Source organism: Ophidiomyces ophidiicola, assembly GCF_022830035.1.
Source record: "Ophidiomyces ophidiicola strain CBS 122913 chromosome Unknown scaffold_4, whole genome shotgun sequence".
Taxonomy (NCBI): domain Eukaryota; kingdom Fungi; phylum Ascomycota; class Eurotiomycetes; order Onygenales; family Onygenaceae; genus Ophidiomyces; species Ophidiomyces ophidiicola.
This window is the reverse complement of record NW_026054644.1, coordinates 671,203-691,623: the sequence shown is the minus strand read 5'-3', so window position 1 is coordinate 691,623 and position 20,421 is coordinate 671,203. Positions and strand designations below refer to the sequence as shown.

Here is a 20,421-nt window from a genome sequence, read left to right as displayed (position 1 = left end):
ACCTCCGTTCGGGAACGTCAGCAGGTGTGTCTTCTGGCCTGCTTGGATATCCTGCATCTCCCAGCCAATTGCAGATGGCCGACGATGAAGGTGAGATGGTGGCTTTCCAATCGCCTATTGAGACCCGCACTGGTGCTCAGCAAAGGTGGCATCGAGCAGGGAACCAATTCTACAGCTCCCGGGCCCTTGGTAGTTAGTTACTCGCCCTTGGCTGTGATGGACAGGGAGGACGATGGGATTGCAGCGCAAAAAAGCGCCACTCTCACAATGCTACATCATCAACTGAGAGCGGACCTAGTCACTGGTTCTAACCAGCAGAACTTCGGCAGGCGCTTGTTTTTCACGCTGGCCATGCCGCTTCGCGCCCTAGGGCCGACACCACTAGCTAACCACCTGTTAAATAAATCTACACACGCGACATCGGCGTTCACATTGCCTGGTACCACCTGCGCGATGCATCGCTGCCTCCCGGTTTTCGCTGGAGTCGCCGGTTCGCTGCCCGCTGTTCATGTGACGGGTCAGAACCTCCACCACCGCTCTTTGTTCTTCTCGTCACACGGGTGTCCGACCATCCATCCCATTGAACGAACTCGACTGCGTTACTGGACATTTTGTGTAACCCGGTACGGAGTATAGCCTTCCCCGGCCCGCTGCCGCCTCCCGTTTCGTTGGTTGGCGTTTTATGGCACCGACACTGCGCGTGCGCAACCCAGATGCAACGGTTCTGTGCGCGGGTATGCAGCCGATGCTCCCCGTTGCACTGCACCGGCGGATGGGCGAGCGTTTTGTGCCATGTCCTCGCGGAGAGATCGACTAACGATCTGCCCTTCCCGGTAGTGAGGGCTTGGAGATTTTCAGAGGCTATAACGGCCCCGCAGGCGGCGCATTATTGCCCTAGAAGTCACAGAGAGAGATAGTGGCATCTAAAATAATAGCCAGGCCTAACACAGAATTCAGCTTTTCTTGTCTATAGCACTTGACTTTGTTTTCTCGCGTGATGATCAAACTACTCAAGATTACCATAGCCTCTCTGATTTCAGAGCGATTTAACTATAATACAGAAGATTATCCCTTAATCAACTATATGCATTTACGTACGGAGTAGTATGCGTATGTATGTACATAGTACATACAAGGTACTCCGTACATAGCTACATATTTATAGCCTTTGCTTAGTTATGTGGAATGGATCAAAAAGACTATGTTTCGCACCAGCAACTTCCTTTCATGGGTATGGAATTCTATACGCTCCACAAAATACGCCCGGAAAACGAGAAGATTTCCAGCCCGCTTCTTACCCTCGTAGGCGAGAAATTGTCCCAATGATATACCGAATTCAAGACCGAAAATTTGCAGAAATAGTTGGCAAGTAGTGCGACGCTTTCTCCGTGGAATATTTACCCATACAAAATCCGATTTTAGCCTGGACTGTTTCTCTACCGATAAGGATCGAGAAATCGCATTATACCGAGTAGACCCGCACAACTTGGAAAAAATGTTTCTCAAATCGAAGGCACGCATGCACATCCATATAAAAAAAGGTGTACAGCCAATAATTGTACTTTGCTAAAGTGTTGGTTCCACATTTGCAACGGTACACCAAGTCAAAGAACTGTGGATCGTGGGGAATACCAGGCTAGCATATGTAAATGTGGTCCAGTAGTTATCATTGACGCTGTGCTGCACGATTTATAGTCTGTAGCCTGTGAGCCCTTGTCAACAGTGTGCACTTGCATACATAGTGAAAGGAATGAGGTGCATGGGTGATCGTAGCAGGTCATTTTAAAGATAACTATTATTTTATTTTCATCTTGTCATCCCCAGCTCGTGGTATGAGACAGCAGCCCACTCTCTCAGGCTCCGTGATCTCAAGCACTACTTCTAGATCCATCCTTTGATATAGTTTTATCTGTTTATGCTTCCTTGAAGTCCTAGTTTTCCAGCTATCAGCCAATTCACTGTACGAAAAAGAGGAAGAAATCATGATGTTTTGGGTATCCACTTATTTTCGCCTGAATTTATTATTAAAATAAAGGCGGTCACTAGTGGATGTTGAAAGAATTGGGTCAAAAGACAAATATTTGTTTTAGAAGGCTGTGCTTATGAATCCAAAGGGTATAATATCCAAGTTTTCAACAGTGAGCTTGGTCATAGAATAACGTGGTTGATTGAGGGAGTAGTAAGACTCTTTGAGGTTAAGTACAACAGAAATAGGGTTCTAAGGGGAATACAAGTAGTCGCTGGTGGTAAGATTGGAGCAGATTAGAAGGAGGGAGAGCGGTTTTCAAGGCATCCAACCAAATATGATTAATGTTGGAGGGTTGGGTTTGTGCTGAGAAAGAATGGGAAGTGATGATTGCTTGGCATCACCAAAATCAACCTCAACCAACTACTCCGTATGGTCTGAACAATGAGACTCGCACAGACAATACCCCGGCTGAACAGAATGTAGTCGATCTAGCCTTCACCATTATGCTTTCATGTCGCCTAAGATGCTCTCGCCTCTTTACACGTCGACGCCACCTTCCCCGCCAGCATTGTCGTTATTCTCAACTTACAATCGCACGACATAACTCGCAAGCTCAGCTCACCCAAGCATGTCGTCTCTTCCAGCCCTTCGCCACGCGCCATTTCCACCTTGCTTCACCCTTAATTCCGCCACTCGTCTTCACTGGCCTTCTCGTTACATTGTGGATATACAAGTGCATGATGATGATTGTGTTCCAGAACCAGATCATCTATATGCCATCCATTCCCCCCGGGGCGAGAAGGGAGAGAATCGAGGATTATGCCGGTGAATGTAGTGGGATTCGCTGGGTGGAAGAGAGGATCTTGGCGGCAGATGGAGTGGAACTCGGGATGTGCGTGGGTGAGAATGTCAATTCCCATAATGCAACAGTAGCTGGAAAAGGACATGGCGTTGATAAACATGTCATTATTCTGTATTTCCAGGGGTCAGTTCCGAATATTCTGTTCTTCTACTATAATTTATCCTAGCTAAAGAAAGTGAAATTATTACTTGTAGCAATGCGTCTTCACTCCCGCCCCGGCTACCGCTTCTATCAAATGTTCTTCGCGATCTAGAAAGGGCCTCGAACCCCCGGGTCAAGTACACACTCGTCGCGCTATCCTACCGCGGCTACTGGACATCCCGTGGGCGGGCCTCACAGAAGGGAATCGAGCGGGATGCACTGGCAGCACATGATTGGATTCACAGAACGTATTTCGGCTCCAACGCAGATGCTCCCCCTGCCAGGTACAGGGCCGCTCTTGTCCTGTGGGGCCAAAGTATCGGGGCGGGAGTAGCAACCGGTCTTGCGGCCCATCAGGCAGATACTCAATCGCGGGGGCATGTTCCCTATATACCTCTCATTCTCGAAACCCCGTTTCTTAGCATTCCCAGCATGCTCGAGGCCCTTTATCCCCAACGTTGGCTCCCGTATCGCTACTTGTCACCGTTCCTGCGTAATTGGTGGGACTCGGAAACAGCGATAGCCAGAATCGGCGTCGCACATCGAAAAGCGAGAGAAACAGAACGCAAGGCGCCTGTTCTCATTATCACTGCTGCGAATGACGAACTGGTTCCTACGCATCAGGCGACCAGGTTAGAGGCGCTGTGTACAGAATCTGGGTTGGAGGTACAGCGACAGGATGTCAGCGGGGCGCTGCACACGGAGGCAACGATCCGAGCAGAGGGCCGACATGCGGTCGTACAGTTCCTCAAGGCCATCGGCGAGCGCAAGGGAGATTAAGGGCTGGCTGACTCATCGTTTGTACTCCGTACTTGGCAGGGCGTGCATCTCCGCTTGACAGCCGGATTGGCTTGCTTTTATTATTAGCCGCCCAAACCCCAACTCCGCGACCGGAGTCGACCCTCTTGTTGACTCCATACTCCGTACACTGCAAAAGCATCCCGACCGGACTTAAATGGCCACCCAACCGGCCTAGAGCGGCCACCCCCGGATCTGCCGCCCCAGCCGCGGTTCAAGTCACGTGAGCATTGCGTGCTGGGGCTGTTTACTCAGCAGCGACGTCATGGAGCTCGCAGCGGCGAGGCGTGCCGCCGTGCCTGGTCCGTGCTCGCACGCGTAAACTGGCCAATCACGGCGCGTCGGCCTCACGGAAGGTTTCGGAGTGGGGCGCGCTTAAAGCTCGGGCGGGGCCCAGTCGCGCATTTGGGAAGTTTCACGCGAGGCCCCTGGGCGCTGCGATGCCGGCCAGCCGCCAGCGACGAACCACGGCACCGGCGCCGCGCCCTGTTGTTGACATCTAGAACGGCGCACACGTGGTTGGTGAAGCGTTCTGGGTGAGTCAGACAGCTTCTCAGAGCCAGCCTGCAACGCACGCGAGACATTCGATGGCGGCGGTAGGGTGGGGGGGGGGGGGGGACGCTGAGGGCCTGGCACCTTCGTGGTGTTGCATGTTGGCGGGGGCGTCAAAACTTGCGTGCTGCTCTGCTGCGTGCTCGCCGCACGATGATCCTTGACGCGCATGGTCACCGGCCTTGGGGCCATCATTATCATTGCAAATTGCAGGACGTTAATAATCCAGCAGCAGCCGCAGGCATGCCGTGGCTTGCCCGCTCGCCTTCCAAAACACCCGTCTACCTGCCCAAATGTTTGCAGGAGCAAGCTTCAGGATTCTAAATATTAAACATGGCCACATGCACCAGCAGACTTTGCAGTGGAGCCATGGTTGCTCACCGCCGAGAAGCGTCAACCGCAAGGACGCACCTTTTCGCTGCCGGGCTCCCGCCACAGGTCACTCGCTGGTACCCGTGCGCTGTGGCCGCCGCAGAAAGGTACCGCCGCGCGACCTGCAGGGGTGCACGGTCCAGCTTAGCATCGAGACTCGCCATGCGGGAAATGTGGAACGAAGCCCCATGAGTCAACAATTCTATTTTTTGTCCTCCTACTTGCTGTTGCTACTGCTGCTGCTGCCGCCCTGCAGCGGGCTATATAACTCTCGTCGCCAGCCCGCCCTCCTTGCGGCGCCTTGACCTCCAGCTCACCCGTCTCGTGCCCTACATGCTTGTCCTTGCAGCGCCCAGCAACGCCCCCGCTTCTCTTCTCGTGAGCCAGCGGCATCATCCTCTCTCTCCCTACTTTGCTCTGCTCTGTAGCTCTCTCCCGCTGCCTGCACAATGCCTCCGTCAACCAGATCCCGCAGCACCGGCACTTTCGACTCCTTCTCCCGCAGGGGCAAGCCGACAGTCGAGATCTCGCTCAAGGACGAACAGCTGGCCCGCATCAGTACCTATACCAGCCTTGATGCCATTCAAGGCGATGTGACCCTCACCACGGACAGTGATGTCCGATTTGACCAGCTATGCATCACCTTCGTTGGTACATCCCACACTGTGATCGAGCGCCCAGGCTATGCTGGCCCAACTATCGGCCAATCGTCTGCTTTCCACACCTTTCTGAAGCTGCAGCAACCCATCGACGAGACGCAGTATCCCCAGCCCAGAATCCTCGAGGCCGGCCGCAGATACACGTTCCCGTTTACGTTTGTGGTCCCGGAACGCTTGCTTCCCCACGCATGTAGGCATTGTGTCAACCATCGCCTGGTTCATGCCGCACACACTCATCTCCCGCCGTCTCTCGGCGATCCAATGCTAGCAGGTCGCGGTTCAAAACTACTCGATGACATGTGTCCCCAGATGTGTCAGGTCCAGTACCAGATCCGCGCCCGGCTCATTAGATTTGAACAAGCGGATTTCGCCCCTAAAACTATCGTTGACGTGGGGAAAAAAGTACGCATTATTCCGGCTACGGACGAAGAACCCCCGCTAGACGTATCTGGTGACAGCCGGGAGTTCTGTATGCGTAAGGAGAAGACAGTGAAGAAGGGACCTCTCAGAAAGAGGACTGGCCGGATCGCCATCGCCGCGGCACAGCCAAAGGCGTTCCGTCTCCCGCCCGTGCGCTCAGCCATCTCAGAGACAACGCAGCCCTCGACCATGGTCAAGCTGCACATCCGCTTCGACCCTGAAAATGAGCTCCAGGCCCCTCCTAGATTAGGCTCGCTCTGGACCAAACTGCGAGTGAACACGTTCTACTCCACCGCCCCGTCTTCAGATTTCCCTGTCAAGTCGTCCGGAATTGCCTGGGATCTCCATCAAGGAGTCTATTCCGACAGCGTCTGCCTGGCATCTCGCTGCGTTGCATCTGCATCGTGGGAGAAACATACCCAATCTCCCTCCGCCTCACCCTGCGATAGTCGCCGCTCCTCCATCAACTCTACCTGCACCACTGCGTCCTCGTTCCTCCCCGGCCCCACCGCCTGTTTCGCCGGCAAGATGTACTACACCGCCACCGTGCTCGTTCCGATCTCTCTGCCCGCACACAAAACCTACATGCCGACCTTCCACTCCTGTCTTACCTCCCGCACGTACTCTCTCAATATCTGCCTGTCCTTCAACCCGCCCAACGTGGGACCCTTCACCACCCACCAGACCCTCTCCCTACGCATTCCGGTGCAGGTCACCGGTGCGGAGAGCCTTGCTGAGGCCGTGAGCCGTGGCGAGGAAGCCAATGCTGACCTCGTGGATGAGTTCTTTACGCCACGCACTCTCACCCCGCCGCCACATGAGTATGTCGAACAGGCAAGATTCGACCGGATGATTCGGCCGTCTGATATGGTATCGGCACCGCCGGAATATGTCCCCCCGCCCCTGCTCGGGCGCGGGTTTGGGTCGGTGGCTGTTGCTTGAAACGAGTGTTTCGACTTTGCAATGTGTTTGTTCGTATATGTTTCATCTCGCTGCTATATGGCATGCAGCGTATTTTCTTTAACCAGATACCCCTTCGACCTTTGGTGGTTGCTGCCTACTAGTATTATTATAACTGCTTGATACCCCTTTCTGCTGTATCGATAAAAAAAGATTTGATTCCGCTCGTGTTCTTGGCTTATCTTATGAGTATATGTTATAAACGATATATATAATCTCTAATTCAAAGTACTTGACTAACATTGACTGAGATCCCACCAAGGGGTGAATGATATGCCTGAAACTAGTAAACAAACGGTATAGAACGAACATGAAACGCCTATCATTCCTTGGAATGATAGGAACCGGTTTCAGCTGAAATTAGTCATTAATATTATGGTATCTCTTTTATATACGTACATACAGGCCGATTGGCTTTCCAGGCACGAGGTCAACTCCAGAAAAGAAATGGCCCGCTGCTCTGATCCTCTCTCTAACGATCGCGATGCGCAAAACAATGGTCTCATATGCCTTTCCTGCATGTCCCACCCTGACCCCAGCTCTTTCTTAATCCAACAAATTAATTATGGGTATGCCTCAACAGGTACAAGTACAATCGAACGAGCAACCGCGTACAATGGCTCAGAAGAGCAGTAGTAAAGAAGATATGCGCGCAAGATGTGGTAACACTTCCACCCAGTATAAGAGAAGAAAATCAACTATGCAAGAGCATAGAACTCTAACAAGGTACCGCAGGCTAGCTCAAGACGAGATCGCAGAAACAAAGAGGTATTTCGGTAATAGCACAACAAAACGCCATCAGATGCCATGACATAGCAAAGTATATTTTTTATCAAAACAGTACAGTCATGAGGACCAAAAATTGGGCAGATAAATGACGAAGTGAGTTGGGTATCATATCGTTTTTACTCAGGCCGGTTGATTAGCTCGTAGATAGTGGTCGACAACGCATTTTCTTCGTCCCTTTTCCTCGAGGCACTCCTTCGCTGCAGAAAGGACGGCAGAATGCCAAGCTTACGCGGGGGAGAAAACGATCGATAGGAGCCAGATGGGCGCGTAGCGATGGGTGAGTATCGATGGCAGTACTTGGATGTGAAGATGAGCAATCGTCGATAGGCCCACCACATGAAGGTGCCGACGATACCGGCCAGGAGAAATCCGACTATGGTGAGCAACATCCAATGTGAGCCCATCTGTGGTCGGTCTTAGTCAGCGATTTCTTTTCCTTTGTTGTCGAGAAAAAGCTTACCCAAAAAATCAGCCTAGCGTCTTTTCCATGCCAGCTGCTACCGGGGTGATGGGTGAAAAAGCTCCATGAGTGTCGATTGTACTCGTCGGCCATGATGACACGAACGCGGTCAGCTCCCGACGGCCGGCCGGCCATGTACTGTTTCCAGAGTACGGAGAGAAACAGAGGTCCTGTCGAGTACATGACGGTAATGTAAGGCAGCACCCAGTGTCGGTTGTAGTCCTGTAAGGAATCAATAACACGACGGAAGAAGGGATGCTGCGGCACGGATCCCATGATATCATTGGAAATTCCAGTAGGGTTGGTTTTGCGAACCCAGGCGGGATAGCCAAGAAGGGGGTCTAGTCTGCGATTACAACCCTAGAAGTCGGTTAGTAAGGGCGTTGAGGGACGGAATGCTAGGGATATCTGACATCGTCAAGATCAATGTAAATTCCACCGTAAAATGTCAAAATAAAGTATCGAATAGCGTCGGCGCGTTGAATGGGGTAACGATAGTTGCGAAACGTCTCCAAGAACCATGGATATTCAGTTGCAATGAGCTCATCGGCCTTTAGATCGGTCCACAGCTATTGCATAAAGGTCAGAACCAGCGCTAGGGGCACTCAAATCGAAGGGGAGGGGGCGCACTCTATATTCATAATCTGGGTGGAGATCGATACAGCTCTGCTGCGCTTCTTGCCAAAGTTCGGGAATAGACTCATTTTTGTAGGTCTGATGGATGATCTTCGGAATCAACGAGGGACGTTCATCGATAAGACTCGAGTTGGGTGCTGGGAGCTCAGTACGGCTGATGGCGTCGTCGGAGGCATCCTCAAAGAGGAGACTGAGCAGAGTCGACACGCTGTGGACAAGGAAGCCAATGACGAGAAGATTGGCGAGGATGAAGATCAACGCGCCCTTTCGCATGTTGCCGGCGGGGAGGAGGCCGACACGTCGTCGCGGCGGAGACGACGGGAGAGGAGGAGGCGAGGCTCAAGGGGGCGACGGGGAGGAAAGACGAAGCGACGAACGGGCAAACATGCAGTTGCAGGCAGGACGCGACGAAAGGCGAGCAGAGACAGAAGAAATAAAAAGGCGAGGGTCGGGTGGGTAGGTAGGTAGGTAGGAAGGCAGCAAGATTTGACGAGAAGCTGAAGGGCCGAAAAGGGCCGTGCGGGAGGTGAAGCTGCGCTAGGTGCTCCGTAGAGTTCGCAGGGGCGTTCGCCGCGGTGCCCCTGAGTGGCTGAGCTGCGGGTGGTGGGCAGCTGTGCGAGCTCTCGCAATTATTATCCGACTATCTGCATGCAAACCTGCCTTGCTGGCTTCACTATACGTACAACGGAGCTAGGCACGCAGTGAGGGAGAACTGACAGACTGCCAGCGGGCGGGCGCTCATTCATATAGGGCGCCGCCGTTAACTAACTATAAGTGTCTGCTGACGACGGCAACGCAGTGGCCTGACAGCCCGTTCGGCCTGCTGCAGCGCCTTGCCCCCGCCCGAGCCTGTCCCTTGCGTGCGCCTCGACTGCATCGTTGCCCGCGCCTCGACTGCATCGTTGCCCGCGCCTCGTTCGCAGCAGCATCACCGCACGCGGCCCTCTGTGCTTCTGGTGTTTTCACGATGAAACCCCCGCCGTCTTGTCTTGTACGGCCCGTGTATTTTATCTCTCGCGTGCCCGGCGCCGTTGGCATTACCCGTACGCAGTACTGGCCAGGCTAGCCCAGGATGGCTAGCGCTGCTTGCGTCAAAGGATCACAGAGTACGGAGTAGAATTAAGTATTCAGTACAAAAAGTACGGCGTACGGAGTACAAAGTAACAACGCCAATTTAGTCCAGCACGCGGTAGTCATAGATATATTTTACTATTGTAGCCCGTGGCCTTGTACTTAACTCGTTCAATTTAACCTCGCGAAAGTTGGATTAAAGGTGAACCCCATTTCCTTTGGTTCTGCCGAAGAAAGCAGGTGAATGAGTCCGCGGCTTTCTATGTCTTGACAAAATTGTTTACTCGCTAGAAATTCCTCGGCTGAGAGGCCATAATCTTCAGCGGCGTCTAGCTTATTGGTGCTTGTATCATGTGTCGTTTTGTCTTGGAGCCTTTCTGTATCCACAGCCAATTCTGCAATCGTGGCATATTTGTTGTGCCAGCACTTGTCGATTATTTCGTCAAGGCGGGCATCACCATCTAGTTTTGGAAACTCCATTTCCTGCAGCAAACGCACGACTTCAGGACCATGATCATTCAGATCCTGCGTAAGACGTTGATCTCCGTACACCTCAAATCCGTAGTTGATCAGATAGTATAGAGACCCAAGCGCAAACTGTTCGGTTCGGGGACCCAGAAGTCCAGCTGATCCACGGAGACCATATTTCGATTCATTACTGCCAAGTACCCTTCCATACGGCGGGATGCAGGCTTCGAAGCATTCTCTCAATTTTTGCTGCACAGTCAAAATCGGATAGTTTAAGTCGGTTGCGATCAAGCAGGATATTTTCAGGCCGTAGGTCACCATGCGCGAGGTTAAGCGATTCAAGAAAAGCAACGCCCTGGGCAAGATCGTTCATCCATTCCTTTCGTAGGTGTAGAGGCTCCAACTTTTCCACTGAAGTAACTAGCCTAGTCTGCAGATCCCGTGTATTATTTTGCTGTATTCTGAAAGAAAGGCATTCATCTAGCAACAGGGTAAGTATATAAATCTGTCAGTACCCGTGGAAATGATACCTCTCATGTATTCAAGGAAGATGGCACGATCTGAGTAGCTGAAAGGCTGCACGAGAGAGGGGCAAGGTGGGTGTTTTGAGAAAATCCGATATATCTGAACTTCTTTCTGAAACTGCTCCCGTTCAAAGTCGCCAGGCTTTGGCACCTTGACGACAATGCGAGGGTGGATTTCATAAACTGAGCAAATGCCCCCCCCTGCCGACCCAGTACACATTCGGAAATTGGAGTCGAGCGTCCATGATATGGCATGTATGTACATACAACGTAAGAACGCGCTTATTGGATTCCTGCCACGCTCGCCCAGGAAACCGATATGTTGAAGCCTTCCAGTGTCCGCCAATACCAACATTTGGAAACCGACTGTATTATAGTAGCTTAGTATCTTAGTCACGTGTATCACTACACATAAGATGAGGACTTAGGAGAATCAAGCTTTTATCTCTCTTTACTATGCTCGCTCGTAGCACCGACGTTCTCGTCACACCCTCCATTTGTACTCAAGGAATCCTTGATCAGCCGGGAGATCTTGACCTTTTTTACGAATCTTCCATCTTTAGTTGACTTAATTCATTGATAATAGCTAGCAGCGAAGCGCAATAATATCAGCGGGCTCTGTCCCAGGATCCAGCAATTCCTTTCTTGTAAGATGGGTGTATTCTCCTATCTGCAGAGGCTTATCCGCAATGAATGCTCTACCAACTCTAGCTGGGACTATGTCTGCAGGGCCGGGCGAAAATGTGAGGTTTGTTGATTCGTATATGCGCCACACGTTATATTCTTGTTTGCCCTGGGATAGCTCCTCAGCCGGGAGCTTCCTCTATGAGAACGATTTGTTTACCTCTATAGCCCCAAGCGCAAGTAGTGGTGGTTTGATGGCAGCATGTAATTCAGGCGTTGGTTTGAACTTTGCGGCCGCCGCATTTCCATGTTTCTTTTCTTCCACATCCGCGGTAATGAGGAAGGCGGAGAATCGCGCAAGTGCATCAATAACGGATGTATTATCCGATCCGCCCAGCTCCCGCTGGTCGAGATGGATGCCGGATTGTAGAAGACTCATGTCTTTTTAGAACCAAGTGGTTCGAATCTGTAAGCCAGTTCATTTTAATCCTCTAATGATGCTGCAAGGCATTTTCAGCGTCCAGGGCGGGGTATTTGGCACGGCGGTGGAACACGGCATTATTAACTAGTCAACTAACTAGCTACATAACTAATTAACTAGCTAACTAGTGGACTAACTAGTTAACTAGTTAGTTTAGTTAACTAACTAGTTAACTAGTTAGTTTAGTTAACTAACTAACTAACCACTCCGGAACTAACTAACTAACAGTTCCCGCCTAGTGCGGAGTAACTCGGTATTGGACGGCCAAAATGCCTTACTCCACGGATTTGGGATTTTACAACCATCAGCTGGTTCTCCGTACAAATAGCTAGGGAGTAACTAATTCGTACTACAAGAATAAAGATTTTCGGGGAAATAGCTGTAGTACCTAACTACCTGCCAAGCACATCAACAATCGATTACTGCTGCTGGTCAAATAGCTGCCGACGGCGCCCTTCATCTCCACTCGTTATAATTTCTTCTATTTATGATATTCAATCTCTTCGCATTGAGAATATGTATATGCTACTTTCATATTATTATCCTAGCCTTCAGGGTAACTACTAATGAGAAATTCACTTGAATTGCACGCCCAGTGCCGTAATCCAGCCCATCAATGCCGCCACCGTCCCCTCCGGGTCCTCCTCTGCCACGAAATGCCCAACTCCGTTCCCCAGCTCGACGATCTTCAGCAGGTCATCTGCCTTTCCCTCCGCAACCCAGTCCCTCCACACGTTCATATCAAACCGGCGCCCAATCCCACTGCAGTGCAGCACTAGCACGGGCAGGTCGACTTTCCGCTCCTGCTCCTGGTCGGCCTTCTGCATCGCTACGTCTACCGTTGCCCCGGCTTGATAGTCCAAGCACGAGCAACGCACGACACTGTCCCATCGGAAGGGCCGCTGGTAGATCTCCAATGCATCATCGGCACGGAGTCTCTGTCGTCCGCTTTCATTGTTACCCATCCATTGTTCGATCAGCTGCCGGATGAAATGGTCCCCGCCAATCTGCAGAATAATTTGCGTTGCATATTCAGCGTTGGCCAAGAACGGCCAGTGGAACGTCCGCGCCGTCTCAGCGGGGTTCGACATGCCCTGCCACTGAACTGTCGTGGGAACAATGTCCATGAGGGCGGCGCCCAAGATAGTGAATGAGGACGTGTATTCCGCGGCATCGACGCTCAGTCGATGTGAGATACGAGCCCCACGGTCATGCCCGATGAGTATCACATCTTGCGGCTGCGGGACTTGGGACGATTCGAGGTGATAGGAAAGGGCCTTAAGAATCGTCTTACCAACCGAGGATTTGTCGTGTCCAGACAGGCATGGTGAGCTGTTTCCGTAACCCGGTATGTCCGGCACAAAGAGCCGAGCCGTCTTTGGAAGAAGCTTGATCACCTAGTTACAAGGTCAGAATTATGCAACTTTTCATTCACATTTAACCAGCTTGTTCATCTTACATGGCGCCACCTGCAGTATCCGCCGGGGCACACGTTAGTACGGAGCATAGACAGGCAGCCTGGGAAATGAGGCTGCCAGGGGGGTGTTTATGAGCACTGACATGAAGTACCTATAGTTCAAAGTATCATGATTAACACGTCAACCTAAGCCGCACCCAAAGCCACAGCGTACTCACGTTTGCGGGTATCCGTGGATCAAAACCAAGATTGGCCCCTCATACTGATGATCGCTTGGGAAGATGCCTCTGGACACCCCATAGACAGTAGAGTCCTCCGTTTCGATCTCAAAAGTGCTTAAATTATAACCTTCTAGGGTTTCGGGGACTGTTATAGCCACCATGATGTCAAGTTAAAATTCACCTGTCTTTCCGCCTCGATATCCTCGTTTTTGGGGTATCTTCTGGAGTAATAAGTATTCGGCTCCGGAGTTCAAGCGAGTTTGAGCCTCTCTGCTGTCGGTTAGGCTCCGACATACTAGGTTGATTTGCGCCCAGTACGGAGTAGTAGGTTTTATAAGGTGATGCGATGGCCGAGGCCCATCCAAACTTAAATCGCCCACCTTGTGTGGGAGTAGTTAAGCTTCTAACCAACTAAACTAACTAGTGCTTTGGGCCAGCGAGCGATCAAGGCAAATCTGGGTTTAAGTGGCCGACACTACTGTATGAAGAACAGTTGCCTGTTTTCTACAAAGGACAAGTACCCCGTAGTTGTCATGGATTAGGTTGTATCAAAATGCCTTAATATTGGTATGGTGTTTAACTATGTACAGGAATATAAATATGTATAAGATGGCAGTTTAAGAATGGGAGCCGAGGTCAACTTCAACTTCGCTGTGATCAGCTTATCTTCCACGGAACTGGTTCCACATGTTTTGCATACGAGCACCCTGGCCACGGGTGAACTCGGTCATGCAGCGGCTACAGTATTGAATTAGTTTCTGTGCATCACTTGTCTGTAAAGGTATAAGAAGACTTACTCGTCAGAGTAATCCATGTAGTTGTGGATTGGGTCGGGGCCACCGCCAGGGCAAGAGTCGCGGCCCGTGGGACAGCCGGAGCTAGCGCTTCGTTGGGCTGGGGTGTCTGCAACACCATCACCGGAACCACTGCAGCCACCTTCGAAAGTGTGAAGAAGACCTAGCCAAAGAAGGATTGTCAGTATAAAGATCTGCAAATCAAGAGTTACCCGTAAGGAAAGGGGCCCTCTTACCCATCCAGTGGCCGACTTCGTGTGTGGAAGTCTTGCCAAGATTGTATGGCGCATTGCTACCGCCGGGAAGACTTGTGGAGACAATGGTGCATCCGTCACGAATGAAAGTCTCCGTTCCTGGCTGTGCCCTTGTGGGGAAATAGCAGTACTAAGATTGAACATGTTAGTACCGTGGTAATTTGGCAATAGTATGCTGGGAGCTTCAATGACATACGCCGAGGAGCTGTCCAAGAGCTGGAAGTAAGTAAAGATTCAGGGTGTTGTAGCCTCCCTTACGGAGAGCACGCTTCATCGCCATTTCGTTTCCATCTCTAGCCCAGTTGGCATTGACGGTTCTGGTGGTGTCCACCAGTCTGAACTGGAACCCATGAGGAGCATAGTCAGAGTTCATAACTCTAATTTGATCTTGGACCATTCGATCCTAAATAAGATGCTATTAGTAGGGGGACGTTTGAAAGGCAATGTATATTTGCATACGGGGACGTTGCCTTGGGCAGGGCTGCTGCCAGACGAAACAACATGGACATAAGTGTCGATCGTGACCATCGCGTTAGAGGCGGTAAACCCATCCTTTGCCTCCTGCGCAGCAAAATCAGCCGTGATGAACATGAATTCCGCCGTTGGCACGGTACCGCAAGTTCGCCCTCTGCCGACCTTGGTAGAGCCGGCCGAGGCCAGGCCCAGGGCGAAAGTGAGGAGAGAGACGGAGACGCGCATGATGAAGAACCTTGGAGCAAAGGCAAGGCTGATTTTGCTGTGCGGGTGGGGGAGTTCTGAGCTTGGGGTGGAATGGTTCTCGAGGACCTTGGGGCATCCAGCTTCTTATATAGGATTGCTTCTCGCCTGGAGATTGAGAGAACGGATACCCTCACGTTTCGCCTTGAATGATACCCGACGCTTAGATAGCGTTCATCCAAGTATGCGTCAAGCCCCTCAGCCTCTGTTCGCAGCGTCGCATTGAAACCGGGGGAGCAGGGTCCAGTAGAAATGATTGGCGCAGAACAATATTGGCGACCAGGAGGTTTTCCAGAACATCACGCATATTTCTTAATAATGGTATTGGGAAGCATATTTGTTTCATTGCCCCTTTCAGCAGGGATATGCCAGCATTGAGCAGCCTCGATATGTCACAGACGGTCCCATAGCGAGGCCGGCTGGCGAGACTTTGGCGTCCGAGGGGCCGGAAGCCCCTCTTGAAATTGCCTATAGAGCATTATTCCCACCAAAGGATGGAGAGAGCCACCCAGGGCAATAATATCATCGTTCGGGTATTATTATACGATGCTTGCAAAGCCAAAGACCAGGCGTGGAAAGCAGTTCTGGTTTCGACAGCGGCGGGTGCTCGGCTCGGAAATTGGTGAACAGAATAATGATCAGCGTGATGGACACCGGGTATGGCAGCCGCAAAGCCGCATTGCTGTGCCGCCCTTCGCAATCATAATGTCCAGCGATAGACAGGGCCTCAGGCCGGCCGGCGACGTAGCATTTGCGGTGTTAGTGGGTGGTCACGTGGTCGGCAGGCTTGCCAACCCGTTAGTAAGTCAGCTAACACACTCTAGTGAGTGAAGGCCGAGACGGCTTCCCGGCGACCCAACCTTCGCTGTTTCGACTGCATTCCGTGTGCTGTTTCAACCGCCACGCCCTCGGTCGGCGCAGCCACACGCGTGCCGTACCATCAGACCCGTGTTTGGCCGGCCTCACTGCTCGGCGGCTGCGATCTCCAAAACGCTCAACGGGGCTCCCTTTCTGGGCCCCCCTTGCTCCGGCTCTCATTTGCCAACCTTTCAGATCAACGATCTTCATCAGGGACCATGTCACCTTCCACCCTGCGTTGGCGACTTGGCGGCAATCCAAGCATTATATTGGACTGCAGCCGAAGAAGGAATATTCCTCATGACAAGCTTGCCTCTGTTGCAAAGACTCGCCAAGCGTGACCGTCGTCGGATCGATACTCCGCACAGCCACTCTTTTGCTGACATACCGTCAAGTACATGCGGCATCGTTGGACATGTATGTATGTACATACATACATACACAGGTCGCTCTTGGTCACATTCTCATTCGCCGTATTGAGGATTGAGAGTCCCGTTGTTCCTGTCCTTCATTAATCGGCATGTACCCCACATTCTGGTTTTTACAAGGGTTCGAGGCTTAGTACATGCAGAGGCCCTTCCTCTTTACGGGGGCTCTTTTGATACACCATACCCTGTTTTAGTCCCAGACGCGGTTGGAATTTGAGTGTTGTCCGAAGTGATTCGCTCTTTTGTGCAGGGATCGAATATCGATACCTAGGAAACTTATTCATAAAACGTTACGTGACCCTTCCGCATTTGGTCTCTAAAATATCGAAATACCCTTCGGCAAGTCCTGAAGCCGATTATTGGATATATGGATTTGGTGTATTTCGGATAGCCACGCCTTATTTCGTCTCTGCACTCTGATTACCCGTTGTCCTTCTACGGGATTTCCGCTGTGGGATATCTGTAAGATTACTAGGCTTACGGAAGTGGCGGAAAAATGAACCTGGATGTCCCATGCACATCTCTAATCTGCATGGGCAATGCCACGCCCCTGAGAGTCCCCGGGGAATTCAACTCGCAGCTATCGTGAGGACGCACCGGTATTCCGAGACGAGGCGATCGAGACATGCGAAAGGTCCCTAAGAATCATGTAGTCCTGCCCGCCGGAACCTGGGACAAACGCCCTACTGGCGAACTTATGTAAATTGCCGCGGATTTTATCGAAGCAGGGTTTGCGGGCCGTTCCAGATCATAAACACCACGACCTCAGCCAGAGTGGTGGCCTAGAAAGACGATCCCGCTTTTACAATACTTTTCTTGATTGCGACTGTCATGCCACTTGGTCACGCTACTTGTCGAATCGCCATGTCGTATTCCAACTCGACAGGCGATAAAAACTACCCGTTAGCGATATACCATGAAGATTACTGGGCAATGAACCTACAGAATTAGTATTCCGTGATAGCCGCTGGGCAGCAAACTGCATCTATGTATGTAGCACCTGAACTCGGTATTGGCTATCTTGTCATTTTCATATGAATGCGGAAGGTCTGACCACTCTGTTCTTGGGCTGCTTTTAACGCAGCTGAGAGGCTTGGACTCAGTTGCAGCTAGTTATAGGGTGTTGTTGCCGTATCTTCAATATCTACGATGTAACCTCCAGCATAGCAGAAATCCCGAAAGCAACAATCACGCGCCACAACCTCCCGTCTTTCTTTCTAGGCATTGCTACTAGCGAATTCGTCGGTTTCCTAACAGCGCAAAGCGGAAAAACGCCTGACTCTCTAAATGTGTAGATATAATTTGCTTAGGCCTCATCCCTCCTAAAACCCCGAACCTTTCCTCAACTCTCCTGTACTCTCTAGTAGTTTATTAGCTGCCGCGTGCGTGTTTTGAGAGATGGTCGAGATTTCCATCAGGAGCCCACCGTTTTGAACGGTGACTAGATGTATCGTGAGATCGGATGCGCTCACCCCGTAGATCAAGAGTTCAATGATACCCCTTTATATGCAGTACGTATGCATGTACGGACATACATACATATATAAATTCGAAAAACGCCAAAGTATGGAGCGGTGAAAAATATGTGCAGAATTCCTCGGAGAGAAAAACAAGATGCCAATAAAGACTATTGCATCCCAACCCAACCGAACCAAGCCCAATGCGATGCAGTGCAGTGCAAAGCTCTGAAGATCGCCCGACACCGTGAAGCTAATCTTGCTCCATATCTCGCCTCCTCTCCGCTCTTTTGACCTTCCTCAAGACCTCCATATACTCCTGCACCCGCCTTTCTGCCCAAATACAGCCGCCAAACGTCATGGCAGCGATCTGTAGAAACACTTTGAATTGCGGGGTCAGTCCGCGGTATACTTTCGATACGGAGGCAATGGACTCGGAGATGGACATCAACGGGCGGTAGAAGGAGGCGGGATTGATGATAGGGCGCCTGCGGAAGCGAGACGAGGCAGACGAGGACGAAGGAGGGGTAGGGGTATGGTCAGCGAAATGGAGAGGGTGGGGGAGAGCGAGGATCAGGTGGGCAATGATGGAAAGAGAGCCGAACTAGCATTTTAGTTAGGGAGGGTTAACGGAACGTGGCGCAAGGGCCATTTGACAGGGGACTGTTGCATGGAGGGAGACGGCGTACCCGAGCCACGCCGGTCAGAAACCCTTTGATGCCCTCTTCGGTGACTTGATCTGGGGCCTCAACATCGGCTCTCAGCTTGGATGGGGGAGGCATTGTACTAAAAGGAAAACAAAAAGTGGTATCTATAAATCCATATGGTGCCTGGGTCTCTTCTCCGCCGCCGTTCCGCACGTTTTGAGGGGTATATAGAGTCCGGTACTAGGTGTGATCGCTTGAGCAGCGCGCAGGATTCAAAAATGGAGAATGGAAGTGCCAGGTAAGAAGCTACGGGACCAACAAACACACCGCAAAACGCCAGGCGACACCAGTAGTCTGATCAATAATCCCCAGGTTGTTCGGCAGATCGTCTTCACAGGCGGGTTGATCGGCCGACGAATAGTCACGTGTATTCGGCATTACTATTATTCCGGAATTCGGAGTATTATTTATCCGAAGAACCGCGGCCAATCGGATCGATAGAATCGGATGTGAATCAGCGATAAGAAATCGAGCTCATCAACATATCCAGCGGACTCAAAAGGCCCACGGCGAGGGATCGGCGTCCCCAACTGCATATTGCATCTTTGCGGAGTCTAGCTTGACCCCGGCCAGGTCCATCATGTCGTCTCTTCCCCGCCGAACGGTATCCCTCAACCGCATCACGAACGAAACGAAAGTCCAGGTCTCTCTCTCCCTCGATGGCGGCGTCCTCCTCCCTTTTACACCATGCCCACACTTCCCACAAACTTCCCCTGAAGAGGCTGCACAGATTCTTCCTTTGCCAGAATCAGACCATGCAACACAGTTCACGTCGTCTCAGCAGATCACGATAAACACGGGGATTGGCTTCCTAGATCACTTACTGCATGCCCTAGCAAAGCATGCGGGTTGGAGTTTAGCTGTCCGGTGTAAGGGGGATCTAGTTAGTATGTCTATCCCTGGCTCCCATACATAGCTAGAAGTAATCACGCCTAACGCAGCTCCAGTTGACGACCACCACACCACTGAAGACACCTTCCTCGCCCTCGGCACTGCCTTCACTCGCGCCCTTGGCCCCCGCGTGTCCATTGTGCGCTTTGCCCGCGGCGACGCGCCTCTCGACGAGGCCCTCTCCTGGGCCGTCATTGACATCTCCTCGCGGCCCTACAGCGTTATCAATCTGGGCCTGCAGCGCGAGAAAGTCGGCGCTTTGAGTACGGAGATGATTCCACATGGACTGGAAAGCTTTGCGCAGGCCGCGGGCGTGACGCTGCATGTGGGCTGCGTGTATGGGAATAATGACCATCATCGTGCGGAGAGTGCAATCAAGGCCGTTGCTGTGGCTATTCGGGGGGCCATAGCGAGGCGAGCAGCGGGAGAGGTTGGCGGAGGTGGGGAGGTGGTGAGCACAAAAGGTGTACTATAAGCCGAAGGTCTCCTTAGTGGTGGTGTGTACTAGTAAAAACGTCTTCTTTTTGAATAATGTTGCGTGAGCTTATTTTGGGAGGTACTGGGCATTTTTATGACTTATCAGACTTGTTGATAGAGAGAATGATATATAGATCTTCTGTAACCTATTGGGACATTAGTCTTGCATATGTACATCTCTATGATTCCATCTTACATACAGCCAAATGCCGCTTATTATATCTTTTTGCCCATCCAAATATGCCACGCAATCCCCATACACAACATCTGGACGCTGGCATGAAAGGAGAAAGGCCAACAAAACATTATGCCCGATTATCCACCAAATAACCCAACCAACCCGCCTCCAAGAGTCCAAATACGAATTACATTATCCCTCGATGCTCGACATAACGATGCCTAAAAACAAAAGCG

General features: G+C 51.4%; 9 protein-coding genes across 9 annotated transcripts; 3 read left to right on the top strand and 6 right to left on the bottom strand.

The window, feature by feature from the left end:
• Window positions 1-2,709: 2,709 nt before the first annotated feature.
• On the top strand, window positions 2,710-3,752 carry LOZ57_001671 (uncharacterized protein; the record flags this gene model as incomplete). The annotated part of the gene is made up of 2 exons (XM_049250757.1): window positions 2,710-2,954; window positions 3,026-3,752. 2 exons carry the CDS (start codon window positions 2,710-2,712, stop codon window positions 3,750-3,752), a joined length of 972 nt encoding a protein of 323 aa, XP_049110341.1.
• A 1,391-nt stretch (window positions 3,753-5,143) lies between these two features.
• LOZ57_001670 (uncharacterized protein) lies at window positions 5,144-6,715 on the top strand (the record flags this gene model as incomplete). The annotated part of the gene is made up of 1 exon (XM_049250756.1): window positions 5,144-6,715. One exon carries the CDS (start codon window positions 5,144-5,146, stop codon window positions 6,713-6,715), a length of 1,572 nt encoding a protein of 523 aa, XP_049110340.1.
• Window positions 6,716-7,638: 923 nt separating this feature from the next.
• On the bottom strand, window positions 7,639-8,891 carry CSH1_1 (CSG1/SUR1-like protein; the record flags this gene model as incomplete). Its single annotated transcript, XM_049250755.1, has 4 exons — window positions 7,639-7,926; window positions 7,983-8,342; window positions 8,396-8,551; window positions 8,613-8,891. 4 exons carry the CDS (start codon window positions 8,889-8,891, stop codon window positions 7,639-7,641), a joined length of 1,083 nt encoding a protein of 360 aa, XP_049110339.1.
• Window positions 8,892-9,860: 969 nt separating this feature from the next.
• LOZ57_001668 (uncharacterized protein) lies at window positions 9,861-10,478 on the bottom strand (the record flags this gene model as incomplete). Its single annotated transcript, XM_049250754.1, has 1 exon — window positions 9,861-10,478. The coding sequence occupies one exon, from the start codon at window positions 10,476-10,478 to the stop codon at window positions 9,861-9,863; it is 618 nt and encodes a 205-aa protein (XP_049110338.1).
• A 789-nt stretch (window positions 10,479-11,267) lies between these two features.
• Window positions 11,268-11,744, bottom strand: LOZ57_001667 (uncharacterized protein; the record flags this gene model as incomplete). Its single annotated transcript, XM_049250753.1, has 2 exons — window positions 11,268-11,474; window positions 11,526-11,744. The coding sequence occupies 2 exons, from the start codon at window positions 11,742-11,744 to the stop codon at window positions 11,268-11,270; spliced, it is 426 nt and encodes a 141-aa protein (XP_049110337.1).
• A 617-nt stretch (window positions 11,745-12,361) lies between these two features.
• On the bottom strand, window positions 12,362-13,585 carry LOZ57_001666 (uncharacterized protein; the record flags this gene model as incomplete). The annotated part of the gene is made up of 4 exons (XM_049250752.1): window positions 12,362-13,183; window positions 13,246-13,255; window positions 13,347-13,355; window positions 13,422-13,585. The coding sequence occupies 4 exons, from the start codon at window positions 13,583-13,585 to the stop codon at window positions 12,362-12,364; spliced, it is 1,005 nt and encodes a 334-aa protein (XP_049110336.1).
• Window positions 13,586-14,086: 501 nt separating this feature from the next.
• On the bottom strand, window positions 14,087-15,171 carry MEP1_1 (low affinity high capacity ammonium permease; the record flags this gene model as incomplete). Its single annotated transcript, XM_049250751.1, has 5 exons — window positions 14,087-14,162; window positions 14,222-14,381; window positions 14,455-14,602; window positions 14,669-14,875; window positions 14,932-15,171. 5 exons carry the CDS (start codon window positions 15,169-15,171, stop codon window positions 14,087-14,089), a joined length of 831 nt encoding a protein of 276 aa, XP_049110335.1.
• A 3,014-nt stretch (window positions 15,172-18,185) lies between these two features.
• On the bottom strand, window positions 18,186-18,714 carry LOZ57_001664 (uncharacterized protein; the record flags this gene model as incomplete). The annotated part of the gene is made up of 2 exons (XM_049250750.1): window positions 18,186-18,536; window positions 18,622-18,714. The coding sequence occupies 2 exons, from the start codon at window positions 18,712-18,714 to the stop codon at window positions 18,186-18,188; spliced, it is 444 nt and encodes a 147-aa protein (XP_049110334.1).
• A 505-nt stretch (window positions 18,715-19,219) lies between these two features.
• Window positions 19,220-20,005, top strand: HIS3 (imidazoleglycerol-phosphate dehydratase; the record flags this gene model as incomplete). Its single annotated transcript, XM_049250749.1, has 2 exons — window positions 19,220-19,526; window positions 19,587-20,005. 2 exons carry the CDS (start codon window positions 19,220-19,222, stop codon window positions 20,003-20,005), a joined length of 726 nt encoding a protein of 241 aa, XP_049110333.1.
• Between the last annotated feature and the right edge of the window lie 416 nt (window positions 20,006-20,421).